Source organism: Phyllostomus hastatus, unplaced genomic scaffold, assembly GCF_019186645.2.
Source record: "Phyllostomus hastatus isolate PE091 unplaced genomic scaffold, TTU_PhHast_1.1 phas_contig_80, whole genome shotgun sequence".
In the NCBI taxonomy this organism is placed as follows: Eukaryota; Metazoa; Chordata; class Mammalia; order Chiroptera; family Phyllostomidae; genus Phyllostomus; species Phyllostomus hastatus.
This window is the reverse complement of record NW_025333960.1, coordinates 4,457,251-4,481,858: the sequence shown is the minus strand read 5'-3', so window position 1 is coordinate 4,481,858 and position 24,608 is coordinate 4,457,251. Positions and strand designations below refer to the sequence as shown.

The 24,608-nt window shown below is 36.0% G+C and overlaps 1 protein-coding gene across 3 annotated transcripts in view; it reads left to right on the top strand.

Annotated features, from left to right (window-relative positions):
* The window catches only part of RNMT (RNA guanine-7 methyltransferase), a 30,909-nt gene extending 6,622 nt beyond the window's left edge, over positions 1-24,287 (top strand). For 2 of the 3 annotated variants that reach the window (XM_045850017.1, XM_045850016.1), the window contains 7 exons: positions 319-444; positions 2,954-3,066; positions 3,986-4,167; positions 4,685-4,849; positions 7,738-7,855; positions 13,858-13,959; positions 19,395-24,287. In XM_045850017.1, coding sequence (XP_045705973.1) covers positions 319-444; positions 2,954-3,066; positions 3,986-4,167; positions 4,685-4,849; positions 7,738-7,855; positions 13,858-13,959; positions 19,395-19,484 — 896 coding nt within the window. In that variant the 3' untranslated portion in view covers positions 19,485-24,287. Of the gene's footprint in view, positions 1-318; positions 445-2,953; positions 3,067-3,985; positions 4,168-4,684; positions 4,850-7,737; positions 7,856-13,857; positions 13,960-15,682; positions 15,717-19,394 lie in introns of all 3 variants that reach the window. The other variant, XM_045850018.1, reaches the window with a different exon arrangement.
* The last annotated feature ends 321 nt before the right edge of the window (positions 24,288-24,608 follow it).

Sequence of the window (24,608 nt, the reverse complement as noted above, 5' to 3'; positions counted from 1 at the left end):
GTTGAATCTTCTTGTATTACTAGAATTTAAAATGTCAGCTATTTAATGTTGAATCGGGTTCTGAAAGTAACCTTCAAAAACCTGCCCTAACTTTCTAAAATACCGGATATATTGCTTTTTCATCTTTAATGCTAGAGAATCAAGTTAATTAACTAGTAGTCATATTTTGAAATGTTTACCAAAAGTTATAAATTACATAAGTAAAAATATAATACTTAGTATTACATGTCAGGCAGAAGTTAATAAGTTATTAGGGGAAACAATTTATGCCTTAGTAAAAATGGAGATCTTTTATTATGACTTATTTCTCTGTTTTAGGGGAATTTTTAGAAAAGTTACGACAGAAAAAAAAACGTGACATTACTGTTTTGGACCTGGGATGTGGTAAAGGTGGAGATTTACTTAAGTGGAAAAAAGGAAGAATTAACAAGCTAGTTTGTACTGGTAAGTTAAATAATGGTGTGGAAAAGAGTAATATGTGTTCAGTCAGGGAAATGGAAAATAAGATAGATCTCATTACCTAAATGATACTAAAATATTTTAAGTTATTTGGGGGCTGTACAGTAGATGTGTGTTTTTAAAATGAGATATCAGACTTTATTAATGGTATTATAGTATGGATTAGTCTAGAATAACTTGTCCCTCTTAAAAGGAGGGAAGCAGTCAAAGATGATTGGAGCCATGTCTAAAATATAAACTCAAAAAGATAGGACAGTTTCTTTATCAGAAAGAATAGTGATTACAGTGGATTGAAACTCATCAGATGAATGGGAAAAAATCTTACTGTTTATCCTTAGAGGTTGCTACAAAACTTACTCATTATTCTGAAATTCATAAATTAAGTGGGGAGGCACAGATTGAGTATTTCATCTTCCCTACCCTATATGAACCGTATTTCAAGGTAAACCAAAAGGCTGGAAAGGGAAATTCTTCTTCACTAAAAAAATCATAATGAATAAATGCAGGAAGAATGATGAAAATCACAATTTTTTTCACCCTGATGAAATAATAGATCTGAGCAACAATCATAAACAGCTGTTAGGTGAAGTTGAAAGGAACTTAACCTAATGAATCAAGCCCATGAACCCACTCCTCAGTTTTACACTAAAGCGGAACAAGCAGACATCATGTTCTTCCCAATGTGATAAATAATAGCGCGTAGCACCACCTATGAGGTATTGCCTAAATTGGCACTTCTCAAATTTTTTGCTTTTAGGATCACTCTGCACTCTTAAAAATGATTGAGAGGTCCAGAAAGCTTTTGTATATGTGGTTATATCAATTGATTATAGAAATTAAAACACAATTTTAAAAATATGTTTAATCCATTGAAAAATAAAATTTAGTGAAAAAACTGGCATTCTAAAAATATTATTGCCAATCCCTTTAGATTCTGGAATAATAGGAGACAGCTGAATTCTCACACCCATTTCAGCATTCACTATGTTCTGATTTGTTACTTTGTTTGATAAGTAGTTGTTAAATGAATGAGTATTTTAATAGTCATTTCAGATAATTGAGGATATTCATCTTTGGTAATACATCAAAATTTGACAACTAAGTAGTTCCTTAAAGATCCACAGTGTGGAATCTGAAACCATATTGATGAACTTTCATAATCTGTTACATTTAATTCCATTGGTCTGTCTTGCACTTTGAATGGTTCTTTTGCCCCATGAGATTTTGTAAATATTTAGAAAATAATGTTCACTAAAACAGTGCAGATCTTCTCTGTGTTGACATCAAGAAATCACATTTGTTTAATATCACTACCATCCAGAGAAGTAGTGGCAAGATGCCCAGTCCAAGGTGGTAGACATAAGTTTTTCAGAATTGTAATTTTCACTTGAAAGCTCAGATTTTGTTGTTGATAAAAATATGTTCACCCTGGCCTGTGTGGCTCAGTTAGTTGGAGCATTGTCCCATAACCGAAGGGTTGTGGGTTCAGTTCCTGGTCAGGGCATATACCTTGGTTGCAGGTTTGGTCCCTGGTCCTGGCACATGCATCCCTGGTCCAGGCACAGAAAACTGCCGATTAATGCTTCTCTCTTGCATCAGTGTTTCTCTTCCACCCACTCCCTCTAAAAGGAATGTTTTTTAAAGTCTGTAGATGAGGATAAAAAAAAATTCATTCATTATTTTTCCTGAAGTGATAGGCTCACTCTGTTTATTTTCAGGAGAATGTCTGCTATATTTCTCCATCTGAATAACTACTTTGTTTGTCAGTGGTTTTTTCAAGTGAAAAGAATTTTCTGTGAAAAAGGGGGATAGTACAGCTCACAGTGCTATCACACCAGTCCTGTTCAAACTTTTTTAATAACAGAAAATTTTAGTTACTTTCTATTTCATCAGAGAATATTAAAAAGATGTATTCAAGAGCCAATAATAAAATTCAGTTTTACTGTTCAATCAAGGATATTCTTAAATGAAACTGGCTTTTTTTTTAATGCTAGTTTTACAGCGGTGAAGAATATATATAAGTAATACCAGTACCACTTGGTGCTACTACCTTGTATATTCATGATCAGATGGCAACATTTTACACACTGTTGCTTTTGCTCCATCAGTGCAAAAGGGACAAATAACATTGTATTACGAAGATATACAGTTGATATTTCCAAAACTGGACGTACAGTGTTAGGTTTTCTAATGCAAATGATAAAGTTTTAACTTTGAGTAGACATTTTAAAATCATGGTAGGATCTTTCTGTTATAGGTACCTATTTGGAAAACTTTTAATGTCTTTTGAAAAATAATAGGACATTTATATTGCAACAAAGACTTTTCTCTTTTTTTTAAGGAATAGAACTTTTCGCTTATACTAAGGCTAGATAGATTTCATGGGAAAGTTTATCCACTGAGATTAATATCTAGATCTGTGCCATCTTTGCTTTCCTTTCTGTTATCTCTATGCATCTTTGTTGACAGTTACTAGTACTCCTTCCCCTTCCAGATATTGCTGATGTTTCTGTCAAACAGTGTCAGCAGCGGTATGAGGACATGAAAAACCGTCGTGATAATGAATATATTTTCAATGCAGAATTTATAACTGCTGATTGCTCAAAGGTACATGGTTTTTAAAATTTGTCAGTTTATTTTTTATGTATTCAGTCTGAATAAATGATAAGTTTTAAAATCAGATCTTCTTAAAAACATGCTTTGAAACATTAAAAATCTTATGAGTTTTCAGTTTCAACTAGAAATTCTATTATAATAAAACTTTTTTAATGATCTACTGAGTACTTCTGAAAATTTTTTGCTTTTAATAATTTGAACTTTGAAGTCATGGTTGCTTTTCCATTTGAATAAGATTTATTTTCCTCTGTTTTGAAATAGAACTAAATTTATGTTTTTTTCTCTTTGTAATTTAGGAATATAGTTTCCCACCATATTATAGTCTTTTTTATTCAACTTCTCTCTGTTTCTGAATTACATAACAACTATGAAATTTAGAACTACAGAGACACTTGATGGTAAAAGTTTTACCTTGAACTTTATGTTCTTTGGCTTATTAGCTCTTTAAGCTGTTAGAGATCCTTTAATCATCCTACGAGTGGTGTTAGCAGTTGTGAAAGGGAAAGTGGTAGTATGCTGCTGGAATGTTGGAAACCCTTAAAAATGCTAGTGTATTTTTTTTAAATGTCCATAAGTCCAACTTTTTATCCAAGTTTCTGTTCAGTGTCATTTTACTTAGCTTTCAAGTAAAGCCAGATAAAAGGATCAGCTCCTTTAAATGTCACATTTGATTGATGCATTTTAACATGATTTCAAAACTTCTAGTTTTTAAAAATTATAAAAATGGAAATCAATTCTGTCAAGAATGAAAGAATGATTTCATTATGACCTTTGTTATACACAAGAAAAAGTATAGGTTAGTTGGAGGGCATGTCTACTTTTATTTTAAGGATTCTAATTCTAGAAATTAATTTATTAAAAAGTTTTTATGTTGTACTTTAAAATATTTACCTGTTTTAATTTGCTTTAGGAACTTTTGATTGACAAATTTCATGACCCAGAAATGTACTTTGACATCTGCAGTTGTCAGTTTGTCTGTCATTACTCATTTGAGTCCTATGAACAGGCAGACATGATGCTCAGAAATGCTTGTGAGCGACTTAGTCCTGGAGGCTATTTTATTGGTACCACTCCCAATAGCTTTGAACTGATGTAAGTACTTTCAAATATATTGCAGTTTACAATAAATTCAGTACTAAGCTTCTTTTAAAGTAGCAGTGTTTATCAGAGTTTTCATAAAATATGTCTTGTTGCTCTTATAAGGGCTAACCATTTTGATAATATATTTGAGTAGATATCAGAATTTAAGTTCAAATTTACAGATGGACCTTTAAAACATCTTAATTTGTAAGTTGGAGGCTGATGTTATATTTAGCCAGAGAGTGTAGTACTGGATATGCTGCACATCAGATACTAAGGCACAGAAAATTAACCAATTGCCATGATAGTGAACCCTACCCTCCAGGCTAATTTTATTATTAGCGTTTAGTATGTTTATAATCTTTTAGTATGTTGCTTCTTAAAAATAGCTCAAATTCTATTAAAAAGCTAATCAATTATATTTTTAAGATTTCATGTAGTTTTTTTATATATATAATCTAATCAAAAGAAATCTGAGCTAATAACAGTTTTAATCTTTTCTATTGTTTTTTGGGAAAAATTATTGTAGAAGACGCCTTGAAGCTTCAGAAACAGAATCATTTGGAAATGAAATATATACTGTGAAATTTCAGAAGAAAGGAGATTATCCGTTATTTGGCTGCAAATATGACTTCAACTTGGAAGGTGTTGTGGATGTCCCTGAATTCTTGGTCTATTTTCCATTGCTAAATGAGTAAGAATGTTGTTATTCTGTTACTGTTCTCTTTTTGCTTTCAAGGAGATAAAGGGGGAGAAAAATCTATATTTCTAGTCATTCCTTTATATGGGACCCAAAGAAAAATATAGCCTTGATAAAGAAAAAAAGAGAGACCTCAAATCCAGGGTTGATGCCATAGTTCTCTTACAGCCTTAACTTAGTTCTCTTTTATTCCTGGAATTAAGAAAGGGAGTGCATTACCTTCAGCTTATGGCAGAAAATACTTGACATTACAAATACAAATTTTTTTTTTGATAATGGAACTTGGCACTATCAAATGAATTCTTTTGACACAGGGATGGGTATTAAAAGTTGTTTTACATTTCACTGTAGCTCTGAAATTGCCTATGTCTCATAGGCAATATTGATAATAAAATTCTGATTCAGGAACATATCCACTCATACACCTCAGTTCCTAAGAGTCCTGGGGACTCCATAGACATGGGGAAAGTTGGAGTACTAGATTTTATCAGGTAAGATTTCAAGATACCTTGGTCTTGGGGTTTTCCTTGGTAGGAAGAGTAGAAGAGTCAACTTAACAAAAAATGTTTTTTTTAACTGAGGAAAACAGCTTTATTGTCTGCTTAGTTTTAGTTGGTGACTATTTGAATTGTGTCTCAGCTGGTAAAATTATGGGCCTAGGATTTTCAGTTCTACAATATATAAAATTTTTATATCAAAGAAGAGATAGAGTGTGATTGAACATGAGAAAATACTATGCACAATTTGTAAATATAAACTATAAAGTTAAAAAAATTTAAATCACATTTTTATTCTTAAAATTAGTAAACTTCTGGGAAATGTTACTTCTCTTCAACTTTATACCATAAGAAATTAAACATTTTTAGTGTGTTGTATAATGTGTTAGATTGATGTTTTCTGGTTAACAAAGTTGATGATTTTAAAGTTGACTTTTTTTGAGTGCTACACAAGCACTAACAGTCTTTTTTACTTAATTTACCTGTTGATGATAGACATGTAAAGTCACTAGTCATCACTTTTAATACCTAAGTTTTTAAAAATTATTTATTGAAACATGTATTCATTTGGTAGAACAGATTCCAACAATGCATAGAGATTTTTGAGATGCTCTTTTGCCATTTCATTAAGAAACCGAACAAAAGTATAATTAGCTTTTATATGGCAAACCTATTCAAATTGGTCAAATTGAGTTTCAATTCTTTGTAATTATGATATTTCTTAGGTGTAAAACTTGGTTTCATTTCTAAAGGCTTATTTTGGAGATTTATGATAGAAAAGCACTCTACTTCTACTCTACCTAGAGTAGAAGAGATTTTTATCTTTACTCTTGTCTTTTTAAGGAGGTCTAATTTAAATAATAGGGAATCCTGCCCTGGCTGATAAGATTCAGTGGATTGAGTGCTAGCCTGCAAACCAAAGGGCCACCAGTTTGATTCCCAGTGTAGGGCACATGCCTGGGTTGTGGGCCAGGTCCTTAGTAACCAACTTCTGGGGGATCTTGGGGGACATATGAGAAGCAACCACACATTGATATTTCTCTCCCTCTCTTTCTCCCTCCCTTCCCCTCTCTAAAAATAAATAAAATATATAAATTACAGGGAATCCCGCTTTATATATGCCTTTTATATACAAACCCCAGTGACTGTCATGATTTTCTTTATCCTGTCCCCTCAACTGTCACCTCACAACCCCTCTGGGTTCTTTCAGGGGTTTCATTCCCCCCTTTTTTTCTTTTCTCCTTTCCCTGCTGCCTGGAACCATCATCTGTAGGCTCCCTCATGTTCTCTATAGATACATAGTTACAAACTTTGGCAAATGCAGTAAGGAAAAAAAAACACAGACTATAACAGGGAAACCTAATAATGTATTTGAGGATTTAAAGAAGCTATCTGTGAAGAAGTGATGTTTAAGTCAAGATCTATAAAGGATGAATATAAGTTGGGCAGTTGAAGACTGGAATGAAGAATCTTCCATGCATAAGGGACAATATGTATGAAAGACCTGAAGTGGGAAGGAGCTCAGCTAGTAAAAGATGCTGAAGGAAAGCCACTGAAGTACATTTTATAGTTTAATGGAGAGGGTGTAGTGGCATGTTGAATACAGTGGGCAATGGAAAGAGAGCACTGGCATGGGGAACTCCCAGGATTTCTGACATGAGTTATTAGAGGAATTTACTGATATAGCAAAGGCTAACAACAATCCTGTGGGATTCAGCCTTGGATATGAGAAGTTAGAGAATAGCTGTTCTACATCCTGGTGGAAATTTCTTTTAAGCAGTAGAATAAATGAGTGGGGCAGAAAAGAGAGCTGAGCACAGATAGCTGTTAGAATGCTGAGTAAAATCAAGGGATTGAAAATTAGCAAAGGCTCTCTGTCAAACGCTTTAGAACCTTAAAATTTAGAAATTGTCTAAAACAAACCTGTGAAAGAGGCTGAAGAAGCAACCCAAGATTAGGATAATTAATTAATGGTGTATCTTGCCATAGAACCCAAAAGAGGAAGACTATTTTAAGGAGAAAGTTGGCAGCTATTTTCAATACAGCTGTGAGGGATGAGGTTAAATAAAATGGATTCTATAGAAAAGTGCTTCTTATAGCTCCTTATATCCATCTCACAGTCTTTGATTTTACTTCCCAACCCATTTGTTACATTAGTAGAGAGAGCTCCCTGTGACCTATTGAGATTTAGAAGGTATATTTTCTTATAGGTATGGTTAGTGGTATGTTGCTCATTCACTTTGCATCTTTGTATTATGAATATATTAAATGCTAGGTTTTTTTTAGTGAAACCCAGACACCGTCACTGTCATGTGAAAGTAAGCAATTGAGAAATTGCAAATATTTTAGAAGCCTTTTCATTATGTAATCTTTTTTTTTGGACAGAATGGTAAAGAAGTATAATATGAAACTAGTCTACAAAAAAACATTTCTTGAATTCTATGAAGAAAAGATTAAGAACAATGAAAATAAAATGCTGTTAAAACGAATGCAGGCCCTGGAGGTAAGTATTTAGAAAGGTGCAAAAAATTCCAGGTTATGGCATACTTGTTTGGCTGCTTCTGAGATTCTTTTCAAGGCCATGTAAACATATAAATCTTAATATAAATTACACAGATTAATTATAACTACTTCAGGCTCTTTAACACCTAGGACAGAGTTTGGTACGGAAACTTTCCAGGGTAGTAAATACTTGATTGGAGTGATGCTGTCATCAAATTTTATTTTATAGATAGTACTTCTTTAAAGTCAGATTTCTCAGTCTCAGGACTATTGGCATTTTGGACTAGGTAATTAATTATTATGAGGGCTGTTCTGTGCACTCTAGGATGTTCAGCAGCATCCTTGGCCTCTAGGCTCTACGTACTAGATGTCATTTGCACCCTTATCCCTAGTTGTGACATTGCCAAGTGGCCTCTGGTATTCAAAATCACCCCCAGGTGAGAACCACTTCTTTACAGTAATGCCCTTTGGTTACATCAGTAATTTAAAGCCTTCCTGGTCAGGGTCCAAGACAAGTTCATACCATGTTATAATTCTGTTTTTTGTGAGTATCTAGCAAGATTCTAGTCTTTTAGACTATATTGGTCCTGAGATCTGCTTTTACTCCTAGACTCTCTCTGCTTCCCTTAATGCAGCAGTGAAGTAGTCTAAAACACAGTATACAGCTGTTAATTAGTTTTCATTATGTATTTTATCACTGTTTAATTGGATAGATCTAAAATAGGGAGCATTTTTGTTGATTAGAATCATATTAAATAGCCATTAAACTTCTTTAGAGAGTTCACTCAATTTAGAACATTTTAACAGTGTTCTTTTAATCCTCACCCAAGGATATGATATTATTGATTTCTGAGAGAGAAAGAGGAGAGAGAAACATTGATCAGTTGCCTCCCATATACGCCCCAGCCAGGGAATCAAACCCACTACCTAGGTATGTGCACTGACCAGGAGTTGAACCTGCAACCTTTTTGATGTACAGTGTGACATTCCAACCAACTGAGCCACCCAGCCAGGGCTAAAAAAGTATTTTAAGCATGCTCTTGTTTATCCTCATAATTACCCCATGAAGTAGGCAGAGCAGCTACTTTTTCTACTTTTGAATTAGCAGCCTGAGGCTTAGAGATGATAAATGGCTTGTTTGAGGTCACATGGCTATTAACAGAGTTTCTCCAGTATTTATAGGTGGTATTCCAACAAAAGTTTCTTGTAGTTGCATCCCTTCCTCTGATCCCTGGTTTTGAGTGGGAGGGTCACCTTTAAATACTAAATTGTCTTTTAAAAACCAGTAATCACCAAAATGTTATGTTCCTCATTGATTACATTTCTTATATTTGAGGATTAGGAATGCTTGTATTTGCTTTATATTAGGAGAAGAGGCTTGTTTTTATTTGTTTTGAAGGAGAGGAGAAAACCAGAAAAAGTGTGTGTGCGTAAGTTGCCCATACACATACATCCCTTTAGTATGTCATCCTTACCTGATGGTGCTTTGCACAGACAGTGATCATTTATTTATACTTTCTCTTTTCATGTGGGCAATGAATTGATTTACCCAAGATATATGTAGACAGTGGGATATGGGATAATGGTCCCCTTTAAGGACCTTATGATACATTAAGGAGATAAACTTACAAGTTAATAAGTACAGTGTGAGAATTGCAGTAATGAAGAAATAATAAAGTGCAGTGAGTATATAAGAGATCCTTTTGGGAAGAAATAGATGTAAGAGTTAAGGCAGAGAAACATGAAAGAGCAAAGAATGTTGAGGAAATACTAATAACTCAATGTTTCTTAGCGCAGTAGGTCTCCAGTCTCCCTTTTCCCTTATTACTGCCCTTGAGGATATAACTTATCACTGTGGCTATCTGGGGGCTTACATGAGCACTAATGGTGTTTAGTTTGAAAAAGTCTTTTTTTTTTTCTACTTTACCAAATCACTTTTATGGGCCTGTAAAGGATTTTGAGTGAGGGAGGGCATGACTGGACAAGAATGAGAACATGAGGGGGTTAAAAAAAAGAATGAGAACATGACTCTGGCAGCATTAAGAAGTATGGTTCAGATAAATGATAAGACCAGAGGCGGAAAGATTAATCAGGATGCTTTTGCTTTAGTCAAAGTCAGATTTTAAATGGATCTGTTTTCTGACGTTTGGCTGTAAAAGGTCTTTTCTTAACGTTGTCAGCCTTCAGCTGGCCCAGAGTTTCAGTGGTAAAACCAGTAAACTTTGCTCTGCTACTCTGCTAGAGAACAGCCGAGGAAGAATGAAAAGACATAAGCCAAAGAACTGTAGTTATAAAGTCCTGACACCTGTATTTTTTGTTTCCTTCACCTGGCAATAGTTCTGGAAAGGTAACTGCCTTGAGAGGATACACTTAATACACTTAATGGGTTATATACATTTTAACAAGTTTAGAAAAAGTCAGTTTTGCAACTTTATAATCATGTGTTTGGTCATTTAAAATGATCAGTAGGGAAGAGAAACTAGATGTTTGATGACAGGCAAATAAATGGAAGAGTCTTATACTGGTAAGTTGAAAAAAATTACAAAAGAATAGTTTGGCAGACATTAAAATTAAAGTTTTGAAGCTTTGTGATGCGATGAAACCACAAGATGTGGGATGGAGGGCTCAAAAGAACTTAGTGATTGCAAGCAGTCTTCCTTTTACCTTGTGTTAAGATTGGATAAAGAGTATAGTTACTAATGGTAATGATAAGGAAGTCCAAAAAGCCAAATACTTTTTAAACAGCAAACAAAAAGCTAAATTTCTAATGCCTCATCTCACTGTAGGATATATAAAGAAAAATGACCTGGCTGGTGTAGCTCAGTGGACTGAGCGCGGTCTGGGAACCAAAGTGTCCCAGGTTCGATTCCCAGCCAGGGTACATGACTGGGTTGCAGGCCATGACCCTCAGCAACCGCACATTGATATTTCTCTCTCTCTCTCTCTCTCTACCTCCCTCCCTTCCCTCTCTAAAAATAAAAAAAATAAAAAAATAAAATGAAAAAGAAGAGAGCAAAGTAGGCATTCCCAGATAATTTTCTTAGAATTTGTTAGGGAGATCTAGTAGTTCAGTTGGTTAGAGCATCATCCCAATATACCAAGGTTGTGGGTTCAATCCCAGGTAAGGTCACATACAAAAATCAACCAATGAATGCATAAATGGAACAACAAATTGATGTTTCTCTCTCTCTCTCTCTCTCTAATAAATCAATAGATAAAAAATATTTAAAAAGCAAAAGAATATATGTTTTATAGAGTAAGTGGTTGTCATATTAAATACACGTAATTTGTTTTGATATACATGTATTTGCAAAGTACTGTTCTTTGTGGTATAAAGAGAAATTAGCTAAAATAGATTATAAATAGCGCTTGAGGTAATTTGAATAAACATTTGACCAATGTACCCTTAAAAATACAGCTCTCCCTGTGTGTATGTGTGTATGTCCATTCTTTAAATTCTTATGGAAACCTGGAGATTGCCTATATTTTGGAGGCTGGATTATTTTCCTTGTCTTCTTAAACTCACAGGGTTCTATGTTGAGTTTTCGCTTGTACTGTTTCTAATTTCTGCTCATGTCTTCTGTGGCTATTAAATGTCTGTAATGCTCAAATTAATATTTAGCTCTTTTGATAATACATTCCTTCAGCTTTGTGTTATAAGAGAAAAAACCTTTGACTAGGAGTCAGAGAAAGGCAAGAGTTTGCTGATAAATGGTCCTTGGTGGTGATTAACACTGTAGTCTGACTTTAAATATTCTATGATTATTATCCAAGTTCATCATAACAGTTCTTTGTTAGAAGATGATGTCGGCCACCTGTTTTGTTTTTTTTTCATATTTCACAAGTATATGTAGTTTGTCTTCCTGAAGTAATAATACTTAGGGATTTTTGTATTATTTTATTTCACTGGTTCAGTATGTTTAATTCTGAATTGTAAATTTTAGTGTGATATCTTTTTTATTTTAAATACATTTTATTGATTATGCTGTTACAATTGTCTCATTTCCCCCCTTCACTCCCCTCCACCCTGTACACCCTCTCCCACCCACATTCCCCCCCTTTAGTTCATGTCCATGTGTCATACTTATAAGTTCTTTAGCTTCTACATTTCCCATGCTATTCTTACCCTCCCCCTGTCTATTTTATACCTACAGTCTATGCTACTTATTCTCCATACCTTTTCCCCCTCTCTCCTCCTCCCACTCCCTTGTTGCTAACCCTCCATGTGATCTCCCTTTCTGTGGTTCTGTTCCTCTTCTAGTTGTTTGCTTAGTTTCTTTTGGTTTTGTTTTAGGTATGGTTGTTAATAATTGAGAGTTGGCTGTCATTTTATTATACATATTTTTTATCTTCTTTTTTTAGATAAGTCCCTTTAACATTTCATAAAATAAGGGCTTGGTGATGATGAACTCCTTTAACTTGGCCTTATCTGAGAAGCACTTGATCTGCCCTTCCATTCTAAATGAAAGCTTTGCTGGATAGAGCAATCTGGGATGTAGGTCCTTGCTTTTCATGACTTGGAATACTTCTTTCCAGCCCCTTCTTGCCTGCAAGGTCTCTTTTGAGAAATCAGCTGACAGTCTTATGGGAACTCCTTTGTAGGTTACTGTCCCCTTATCTCTTGCTGCTTCTAGGATTCTCTCCTTCATTTTTACCTTGGCTAATGTAATTATGATGTGCCTTGGTGTGTTCCTTCTTGGGTCCAACTTCTTTGGGACTCTCTGAGCTTCCTGGACTTCCTGGAAGTCTATTTCCTTTGCCAGAATGGGGAAGTTCTTTATTATTTGTTCAAATAAGTTTTCTATCTGTTGCTCTTCTTCTTCTCTTTCTGGTACCCCTATAATTGAGATGTTGGAACATTTAAAGATGTCCTGGAGGTTCCTAAGCTTCTCATTTTTTGAATTCTTATTTCTCCTTTTCTGTTTGGTTGTTTCTTTCTTCCTTCTGGTCCACTCTGTTGTTTTGAGTCCGTTTCCTTCCCATCACTATCGGTTCCCTATGCACTTTCCTTCATTTTTCTTATCGTAGCCTGCATTTGTTCATCTAATTTGTGACCAAAATCAACCAATTCTGTGAGCTTCCTGATCACCAGTGTTTTGAACTGTGCGTCTGATAGGTTGGCTATCTCTTGTTCACTTAAAAGAATGGGTTCTGCGGCTTTGATTTGTTCTTCTGTTTGAGCCATCTCTCTCTCTCTCTCTCTCTCTCTCTCTCTGTTTTTCTCTTTTTCTTTTCTTTCTTTCTTTTTTTTTGGTCTGGTCACGCCTGTGACGGTGAGGGGAGGAGCCTTAGGTGTTTACCAGGGCTGGCAGCACCCCAGTCGCTGGATTGTGATGTATGTGGGGGCAGGGTCGAGAGGGAACAGTGGCATTTGCTTTGTTTTCCTTGGGACCTCAGTCCCTTATGCTGCTTCCCCCAAGCAAACTGGGCCCCTCTGGTGCCAATTCCCGTGTAGGTGGGCTTGTGCATGCCATGGGACCTTCCAGGGACCTCTCCTGTGAGGCTGGGTGTCTTTCCGTGTACCTCAACTCCCACAGTTGTCCTCAATCAGTGTCCCAAGGCTCTATTTCCCAGCGCTGGGATCTTGGGTTGCGCGCACTGCCTTGCTTTACAATCACTGCCTCACTGGGTCTGCCGGTTGCCACCCCTTGGCCGGGGTCTGCCAGCTGCCACTTGCACACTCAGGGTCCACCCGCTGCGGTCTTATGCACCCCAGAGGCCTTACACGCCCAACTCTTTCTGCTCTCCACCCTGAGACCCACACCTGGCTGCTCATCTCCACCCCTCCTACTGGTCTGGATGAATGGGTCTATTTCAACTTCTTGGTTGTCTAACTTCCATTCAGATCAGTTTTCTGTCAGTTCTGGATGTTATTCTATTTCTAAATTGTTGTTGTTCCAATCTTGGTTGTGCGTGGAGGTACGGTGTGTCCACCTATGCCTCCATCTTGGCCGGAAATCTTTAGTGTGATATCTTAACAAGAAGTTTCACTTGCTTTCCTAGCCATATCCTGCAAATGAGAATTCCAGACTTGCCTCTGAAAAGGTGGATGACTATGAACATGCAGCACAGTACATGAAGAATAGTCAAGTAAAATTACCTTTGGTAAGTTTTCATTTTTTTAACATATTTTATAAAAAATGGGGGGGAGCATATATTATATGAAAACTTAGGAAGTTATTCCACTGGTTTATAGAACTTAGGTTCACTGAGTTATGAACAGATACATGTTAATCTGTTTTCCCTAAGTGATAATGACTTTTTATAACCATAGGATATAGTATAAAATGTACTTTAGTGAACTGAGAATGGAGTGCCATATATGAAGCACTAAAGATGGGGAAGAAGTTGTAGGCTTAGTTTGTGTTTCCTTGCTATATCATTATATCTTTCTTTTTCTTTTTTTTTTTATTATTGTTCAAGTACAGTTGTCTGCTTTTTCTCCCCACCAGTCCCTCCCAACCCCAGCTATCCCCACCTCCCTCCCCTGATTCCACCCCCTTGGTTTTGTCCATGTGTCCTTTAAGGTTGTTCCTGAAAACCCTTCCCCCTTGCCCCCACATTATCCCTTCCCACCTCCCCTCTGGTTACTGTCAGTTTATTCTTAATTTCAATGTCTCTGGTTATATTTTGCTTGCTTATTTATTTTTTTGATTAGGTTCATCTTAAAGGTGAGATCACATGGTAGTTGTCTTTCACTGCCTGGCTTATTTCACTTGGCGTATATCTTAACCTAGGTACTATTGACTTACGGTGTTCCAGAGATAAAATTCAGGGACTCATGAACTTAGAAGGTGAAAAACTGCATTTTCATTTTCACTGACTTCTACATGGAAGTTCACACTTTCTTTTATTATGAATGCAACAATACCACAGTGGTATTACCTGTAGCTGTGAGTTTGTCATCAGTAGAAATTATAGATATTTGTATAACACATTTCTGATGATCTCTTAGAATATTGTTTACATTTATCATTTCTTTGAATTTACATTAGTTACTAGAATTACCACTATATCTTGTTAGTCATTGCATTACTATATAATTTTTTAATGTTGCGATAAGTGTTTTAAATATAATTTATTTCATTTGGTTGGTATGCATTTTATGTGTGGTTTCTTTGTAAAAACACAAAAATTTTACTTCCTACTCCAAGGCTATTTGATGTTTTGAGATAGGCCTTTTATTATTTCATTTTCCAAGTTAAATATACAAGATAGATGCCTTTTCTAGTTATACATACACACACATGAATACCCTGTTTATGCAGATTTACCTTTTGGTTAAGAATCAGTGGTTGGGAATTTGGCAGGAGGGCAAAAGTGTTGAAAGGATGGTGTTAAAGGTTAATCTCATTCATTTATTGTATATGTTCAGATCACAATATTTACAGTAATTTGTATGTATATTTATAGCAAAAATAGGGTTGTTTGGACAACTCTGCCCATTATTGAAAAAATAAGTGCATATTTATACAGTTGACCCTTGAACAACATGAAAGTTGGGGACACTGACCACTTGTACAAAAATCTATATATAACTTTGGATTACTTCACATTTAACTATTAATAGCCTATGGTTGACCAAAGCCTTACTGATAACATAAACAGTTAATTAACACATACTTTGTATGTTATGTGTATTATATAAAGTAAGCTAGAGAAAAGGAAATGTTTTTAAAATCATAAGGAAAATTTACAGTATTTATTGAAAAAATCCACATATAAGTAGACCCATGCAGTTCAAACCCATGTTGTTCAAGGGTCAACTGTACTTCCATATTCAATCTGAAATTTTTCTTTCTTTCCTTTTTTTTTTTTGTAATTTTAGGGAACCTTAAGTAAATCAGAATGGGAAGCTACAAGTGAGTATATCATCAGTGTAGATTTACTGACATTTTCAAAGATTGTTACAAAGTGATCATTAAAATATGAATGCTTCAGAATTTTTCTGACACATATTAGATTGTGTATATATTTATGTTTATACAAAATTCCTCTCTATGTCTAATTCCTCTTTTTGCACAGCTAGTGTTAAGAGAAAATATATACAAGATGTTGCTTAACATAAACTTTTACAAATATTCTTAAACATTTTCATTGCCTACTTGTTAACTACCCAGCCACATGTATTTGATACCTTTATCTCAGATTTCTGTTGGAAATTTTGGCTTATAGAGCACATTCATGTATTATGATTCTGGCCACTCTGATTTTGAAAGTGAAGGCATAATAAATACTAGAGCATTTAGTGAAGGAGCATTGAGTGGATATTTTAGAGCAGCAGGACAGGCCTGGTATGGAAATATTCTAAAGTGAGATACCCATCTGTGGAAGAGAAGTCAGAGGCCTGGCAAATCTGTGTAAGTCCTGTGGTTTTTCAGCAGATGGGTGGGGAAGCCTCGCTGCTAAGATCATGGTAACACTTATGTGGTTACTCTGAGGAGTTAAAAGATCGTTCCCACTGTTCATTTAAATACTTGTTGATTATGTTGAAGGCATGAATAGTAATCAAAGATAGTCCATTTGGTAAACATTGAGTGTTGATTTATATAAAATTCTATGAAAGGGCTTTAGAGTATAAGAAAAGTAAACAAGTTATAATCTCTGCCTTCCAGAAGTCTACTATCTAATGTAAGAAACAGACATGAATAAATCCATCAGCTGGGCAAATAATTTTAAGTGCTAAAGCTACTGTCATGGGAAAAATAGGTGAAGGAGAGGTTAACAAAAACTTGTGAAACCTGAGAATTAATAATGTTGGATATTATGAAGTGTTTAACATGTTCCCAGGCACTATTTTAAGCTTTTCATATGTTGTAGTTTACTTAATCCTCACAACTGTGTAAGTAGACTACTATTTATTATATCTATTTTTCATAGGTAAGAAAGCAGTCAGATAACTTGGCTAAAGTCCCAGACTAATCCAAATGTTCCATACTCATAGACATAGCCTCCTGGAAGCCCACATGAAAGGAAAATTTCTAAGGACTTACTGAACTGGGTAGAGAGGAAAAGGAAAGAAGACAAAATAGGGCCAACATTTTGAACTTGTCTCAGAATATTGGTACTCTTAGTAGAGATGGGATTGGAAGCTGTATTAGAGACATAATCTTTGACACTGAGATGTGTGCATAAATGTACACATTTCATTACTTTCCTCAACCTAGAGATGGGACAGTAATCTTAGGTATGCCACAAGTCCCAGAGCACAATGTGAGGGCAAATAGCTTTGGTTGAAGGCCTTGATGATATGATGGCTGTAACTTGTGTTGTTATATTAATTATAGACCCTAGTAATAACATACAAATGAATTAGATGGCCCCAGACAGTTGAGGACATGATGAGTTAGAAATGTGAAAAGCAATATGAAAGGAGCAATGGCCAAGCAACAGCCAGAATCTAGCTCTTGGGACTTCTCAGCTCTTTGATAAGGTGAACTATTCTAAACTGGAGGGTTTGTGGGTTGGAAAGTATCTTACATGGTGTCACAGTCTAATAAATTTAAGAAGCTATATTTTGAACTTCTACAGGTCTAATTATTAAGCTCATATTACCCTAGCCTGCCGCTCCTCTAGAAGATGCTTTAAATGTGAAAGTAAAGAATTGTTTCTGAGTTGCTTTTAGAAATGGATCAAGATTTATTTAAACCCCAATTGAAATGCCTGCACAAGAGGCATTTTATATCAGTGAGACTTCCAACATGTTTGAGTTGGAAAGTTACTAATTGCTTCTCTGAAATCAGAAACTGCATCTTAGTGGTTTCAAATGACCCTCCATGAGGGAAGGACAAGACTGCCAGGGTATTTGCAGTAGGTATAGGTGTTTTGAGGTAGGTTGGGCAGGGTTGGAGTGCAGGGCAAGGATAAGGAATGCTGGTCTGTTCTAAGTCGCTTGTGACTATTTAGAAAATTTTGCTTCCTTGTCATCTAGAAGAAGCTACAGTGTTGAATACACTGCCTGTTTTCTGTTCATCTGCCTACTATTCTGCTAGCCATATTTAATTGTCCCTAAAAATAAATAAAGGAAGGAAGGGAGGAAGAGCAGAGAATAGCATAGCATGACCAAAACAGTGTTTTGGAAAGACTGGTACGATGCCTATACAGGCTGGGCTGGAAAGGCAAAAAGCTGAAAGATTGGGTGGCTGTTTCATGGTCTGTCATCCTGCATCTTCTCCCTGTTAAAAAATTAACTGAAGGAGTGATGACTCCAAGTTGAATGAAAGTCCAAGTACACATCCTGAACATCCTTGTGATGTTTTGAGGGTTTGTCATCTTTTCATGTATTTTCTTGATGCAGACCCTGGCTCATGGGGTCCGAGGCATTGTGGATGAGATTAGAGAAATTCACATGGACTACCGAGTCCTGTGGAGGAAGAGGAACAGCATGGCTTCTCCCTCAAGAGGAGAAAAAGTCTCGGAGCACCTTGGCCACTCTCTCAAAGGGAGAGCACCCTGACCCTTGCCTTGACAGGCATTTACTGCTTTTCTGGGCACATTACATGATGGTCCTCATTTACAATGCATAGGTTCACTTTAGGTGGTTACCTTTTACAGAAAAGAAAGGAGAAGATGCCGCTAATCACATCACAGAAGACGGATATTTGCAAATGCAAAGGGAAAAATGGTTGAACTGGTTATAACTCATCCTTGCAAGGTTTAGCACAGACTTTAGGAAGTTACAGTAAGCACTTGCTGCCTCAATTCAGGGCGAGGGAGTTTTAGCAAAAGCAAGTCTCATAGCAGTCTAGGTACAATGCAGGCCTGATTCCCCATGGGAGAACCTGTCGGTGGGCGTGGGTCCTGTCTGGGCCCACGCCTCACAGAATGGTCTCCTATATTTTCTTACCATAAAATGTTTTGGTATTTTATTAGAAGATGTAGATTGGGCTTCATTGTGATGCAGAATGGAGAACCTTAGATGCATTTAGATGTCTTTGAGTGAATACTCATCAAAGCAGGAAATTTTATTTAAGGGAGAGTACCCTTGGGACTGGATTCATGGAGGAATATCACTCTTGGGGCCAGATTAATATCTCTAAGCATTGATTATCATAAAGCTTTTGGCTTGCTTTCCTTACCAGGCCCTGCAACACAGCAGTTCAATCATTGGAATTTTAGTGTGCATGTTATGTATGTTTCTTGTAATTCTTATTAGTTTTTCCTAAATAGAAAACTTATTCTATCTATCTGTCTTGCTCTGGGTTAAAAAAAAAATCGTAAGATTTTTTAGTTTTAATTTTTGCTTTTACACTCTTTAATTTTCGTATCTCAAACTTTTAGAGATTTTTAGAGCTATTGAATTGGTTTTCTCAGGCTGTGATGTCACTGGGTATTACTGTAAGTTTTCAAATATATATAATCCCATATCTGCTTAAATGAAAATAATTGAGGAACTCTTAGAAATAATGAGATGTTTTTCTCACCAAAAGCTATTTGAGGACCTAAGCATTTTCACCAAATTATGAATAGGATTGAGATTGTTTTGTTAACCCTGAGGATATGAGAAACCAAACTCTAACTTTTATTTATTTTCTTTTTAGGTATTTATTTGGTTTTTGCATTTGAGAAGCAGCAGTGAGCACCAGAACAGCTGTGTTCCATCTTATACAGATTTGAATGATCCACCTTAAATAGATTTGACAACTTTCTGTTTGTTTATTTTAATTATTCTGAATGTACAGGATGCTGTCAGAAACTCCAGTGCATACATTTAATATTTGCTGTCTGTGACAGACTAACTTTGGTGTGTGTATATAAGAATGAATTGGGACCTTCTTCTTTAAAAATCTATTTTTAATGTTCAAATAATTCCATTTGCCTTTACTCTCTTAGCTTATAAAAATTATACAGCTTGTTAAAGCCACTGAACTCTTTCCACAGTGCTCTGACTTGCTCAGTCTGTTTACAGTATTAACTTTACTACAGTTTTAGAATTGATGAAGGAGTATGCTGGTTTGCAGGTGTGTGTTCTCATTTCCATCATTTCGTAGTGTGTTTCCAGATTAAATGGATTGCTTTTCTGTGTAATTGAATGTAATGTTCAGTATGTATCACTAAAGGTATAAGTTTAAAACTAAATTTTAGATGGTCATAATAGTTATTTACTCAGAATTTTAGCCAGTTATTACATTTTGTTATAAATTGTAACTATTTTATTTGCTAATATGATGTAATTCTGGAATCAGAGCATTTTGGATGCCAGCATAGAATGGCTTTGTACCTTGGGGGCTTTCTCTAAAAAATTTCCTGCCATACCAATTAATGTTTCTAGATTTCAAGAATGTAATTAGATTTACCTCCTCTTCATTGAACAAAAATGCTGTAGTTGTTTTTTCTCAAGATATAATGGAAACCTCACCATGTAAACCCATTGCAGATTATTGTTGGATTTAGATGGGAACTGCAATCGGGGGATGTGGTTATTAAAAACAAAACAAAACTGAACAGACTTCAGGTTAATTCTTTCCTTGTTAGATCTAGGTTACTGACATTACCTGTTATAGATCCATTACTTCCTTTGTCCCAGAAAGAAGCAGGAGTATTGATTCCTCAATTATAGTGTTGTACTTTGCATAGTAGGATCAAGCGTCTTACCACCATTCAGAATTTGTATTTGCCATTTCAAAACTATACAGTTGTCAGTCCTGGCTTCTTGCTTGATTACTGTTCCAAAATTGATGTGAACCAAAGTTAGGTTAACTGATGTCTATACATCACTGTTCAGAAAAGTTGACACTTTTTGCATGTAGGAAAAAACTTAAATAGCAAAGCAGCATAATTATTGCATATTCTTTTAAAAATCATTTCCTTTAAGCATGTTTAAAAACATTACTTTCTATAATTATCATGAATACATATAAAAAGTGTAGTTTTTACTTTGTTTATATATGTTGTTCATGGGGTTGGAATAGCAAGTCTCTTAGCAAGAAACATTGGTTAATGAATTTATGTTTCTTCTGCAGTCTGTCAGTCTCCAAACTGTTACCAGTTTACAAAAATTAAGTCTTTTTGCCTTGGTGGTTGCCCTGAGTCATTTGGGAAAATAACAGTACATCTGATTATGATGACTGCTCTTAGCTTGCTAAGGTTTTTGTAATGGTGTAGTGCTTAGGAATTAGAGATGGTAAACAGGTTCATTTTAGTTCTGAAGGAAGTACCAGAAAGTATTGTAAAAATTTAGTAGAACATAAAAAGCTTCTTTATTATTTTCTATCACTATTCTCATTTAATGGTCTTAGTTAATTCTAAGTAAATAATAAAACATGTTTAGCCTCTTTCTGTTCTTTTCACCCCAAAGGATGGAATAATTGTTGATAATACAAAGCAGAGAGAAAAGGAAGGGCCAGGGCCATGAGTAGAAAGGCGCATAGGAGATCCTGAATGGATGGATCAGGGTTCTGGGGTCTGAGTGCACTGTTGTGTGTGCAGGAAAGGTGCAGATCTGCACCTGAGAATGTGGAATTCCAGAAGTCACCCTTTTCTTTGAGTGTTAGTCTCACTGTCTTCTCTGGTCGTCCCTCCACTCCCTGGTGTCTCCTTGCTGCAATTAAGTGCCTGGACAGTCGCCCCTGCCCAACATCACCAAGCTGGTAGGACTCCCCACCACACACACACACACACACACACACACACACTCTCTCTCTCTCTCTCTCTCTCTCTCTCTCTCTCTCTCTCTCTCTCTCTCTCTCTCTCTAAATATTTGGTTACATTCCATTCCAGACTTGTAATTATCAGGAAAGGAAGGGTATGGCTTTCACTGTCAGGTCAGTGATGTAAACTGTTCATGGCAGTGACGTGGGGCACTCCCAGACCTGTTTGTCCTGTGATGATGAAAGTAGAAATGAAGATAAAGTCAGCTATTTGTGGAAAGAACACAACTTGATATTGGAAGGATTGATCTAGGAACATGACTGGATGGTGGTGCAACCAAGAACACTCAAATTCAATTTTCTGAGCCAAGGATAGGCTAAAGGGAAGGCACTGTGTAGCCATAGTGTCCAGAGAGAGAAACTGGCCAATTCTTGCTGCATTCAGAGGAGAGGTGTCCTAACCTACAGACAACAAAAAGCCTGCAGGTTGTAACTCTGCTTTTATCTGTGCCCACAAAGCCTCTGGTTCTAGTGTGACTCCCCAGAGAAATTTGCCTTCAGGGAGAGAAGGCATTGATTAGAGACTTTGATGTTTATTAATTAATCCTTGTAATTATCAGTTACAGCTTCATTGCTTAACACCTCCCCAAATTTAGAAATTGAGGAAATATGATTGCTGTCTAAATTTGCCAATGGCATTAATAGGGCATCAGAGCAGAGGTGTACAAAGTGAGACAGGCTTTGAGGTGTAGGGTCCAATGTTAATCATCATTGGAGAGGCAGAAAAAGCATTGTCTGATATCTGTATCTCTGGTCCCATTAGCTTTTTTGGGAATTTATTCTTTAGCCCTTACTAGCTCTTATGTAATTTTGATGTCTTTAAGTACCCTTCTAATGAAGATTTGGCTTGTGTAGGTCTGCCTTCGGGAAAAATACCAGTGTGCATATTCAGTAGAACATTATTTTTCACTGTTGTTAAGATGACTTTTTGTTGTCTACCTCAGGCTTTGTATGTATCACGAGCCTGTCACTGCCAAGTCTCTGGATTTTCAAAATAGAGGCCAGATCTAGGCACGAGGGCTGTATAAATAAAGTACCAAAATGCCTTTGGCATTTGCTGGCCATTTAGTCGAGTAGGAAGCATATACAATTTCATCACCTCCCTAATTGCTGTTATATCAGATACTACACACCTCATCAGAAGTTTCTTCATTTTTCACCCTCTGACAGAGCAACATTCCTGATTCTTGAAAGCAATAGGTGCAGTGGGTGCTATACTTATTTATTTTGTGATAGACTTATTTAGCAGATATATAGGGCTGGGGAGAGCTAACTCTCCACCTTGTATCCTCTCTTCCACCTCTGCTCCCATTTAGCCCTAAAGCATGTGTGCCTGCTCCTCACTGTGATACTGAGCAAGTATGATACATCCAGGAGCACTCTTCTCAGTTTGTTTGGGGAGACATGGTCAGTCCTAAAGCCCTTTGCTCCCTGAACTCCCAGTCCCTGCTTCCTTGGGGACAGTGTAGCTTGGATAAAGTGAGGTTGACAGCTAACCTTAAGCTCCTAACTTAATCATTTTCCTAATTTAAATGTAACTCATTTTGGTCAATTGTATGAAGTAAGGATAGGGATAACTTTTAACAGTGAGGAAACTGAGCCACTGAGAGGATACATATCTGCCCAAGCCAGAGCCAAGATTTGAATGTCCCACATCCCGCAACTCAGGCCTGCACTTCAACTACATTGTTACATTCTTCAAGGGGTGTTATGAAGACTCATGACTCCTTGTCCATCTACTACCTGCAACTTGAAATGTTAACAATTAGAACACTCCACCTATTTTGTTTAAAATTTAGATACATTTTATTGAAGTATAACTGATTTTTCACAAATGAAACCCTTGAATACCATCTGCACACACATCAACAAAAAATATTACCAGTGCCCTGGAAGCCCCCATCATGTTCCCTGACAGTTACTACATCCCCAAGGGTAACCACTATTCTAATTTCTAAGAGTGTAGGTTGGTTTTGTCTGGTTTCGGAATTTATGTGAATAGAATCCAATAATAAATACTCTTTTGTATTAGGTTTATTCAACATTGTGAGATATTTGTTGCATGTTTTTGTTCATGGTTCATTCTCACACTGCATGAATAAATCACGTATAAGTTATTTGATGGATATTTGGTTCATTCCCAGTTGGGGAACGATTAATAGTACTGCTTCAAATATTCTTGTACATGAATTTGGGTACACATAGGTACGCATTTCTGCCTAGGAGTGGAATTGTATATGTTGTATATTATATATGTACTATACAATATTTTCAGCTTTACTGGATACTGCTGAACAGTTTACCCAAGTTCCTGTTGTCTCACATTTTTGCCAGAAATCAATGGTGTTAGTTTTTTCCGCTTTATTCTGGCAGGTATATAGTGGTATTTCAGTGTGGCTTTAGTTTCATTTCACTGATTATTAACAAGATTGAGTACTTTTCATATATGTTTATTGGTCTTTACATGTTTTCTTGTGAAATACCTGTTCAACTTCCCCATGTTTCTATTGAGTAGACTATCTTTTGTATTGTTGGTTTTTGAAAAATGTTTATTCTAGATACAAGTTCTTTGTAGAATGTACTGTGTTGTGAGAATGTATTTGTTGAAAAGAAGTTCTTTATTATCATACAATTTACCAATGTTCTTCATGGTTGGCATATTTTGCTTAAGAAATGTTTACTCCAAGATCATGATTATGAAAAACTGCCAAGTCCACACAAATCTGAGGTTGCCCTTTCTGGTTGTGAGATTCAGGAAAATAAAACTGCGTTTAAGGACTCTAACAGTGATTTTTCACCAGAGATTTTTGCTGTGTCTTTGATTGTCCTGGGCTTACCTGGAATGCTGAAAGATTTTTTTCTATAACATTTACCATTGTGTTATTAATGCTGCCAATGGTGTCCATTAGCAATTGTCTAAAGCTTCTAACTTCCTTGTATTTCCCATTCTTTTTTTTTAAAGATTTTATTTATTTTTAGAGAGGGAAGGGAGGGAGAGAGAGAGAGAGAGAGAAACATCAATGTGTGGTTGCTGGGAGTTCTGGCCTGCAACCCAGGAATGTACCCTGGCTGGGAATCGAACCCGGGACACTTTGGTTCCCAGCC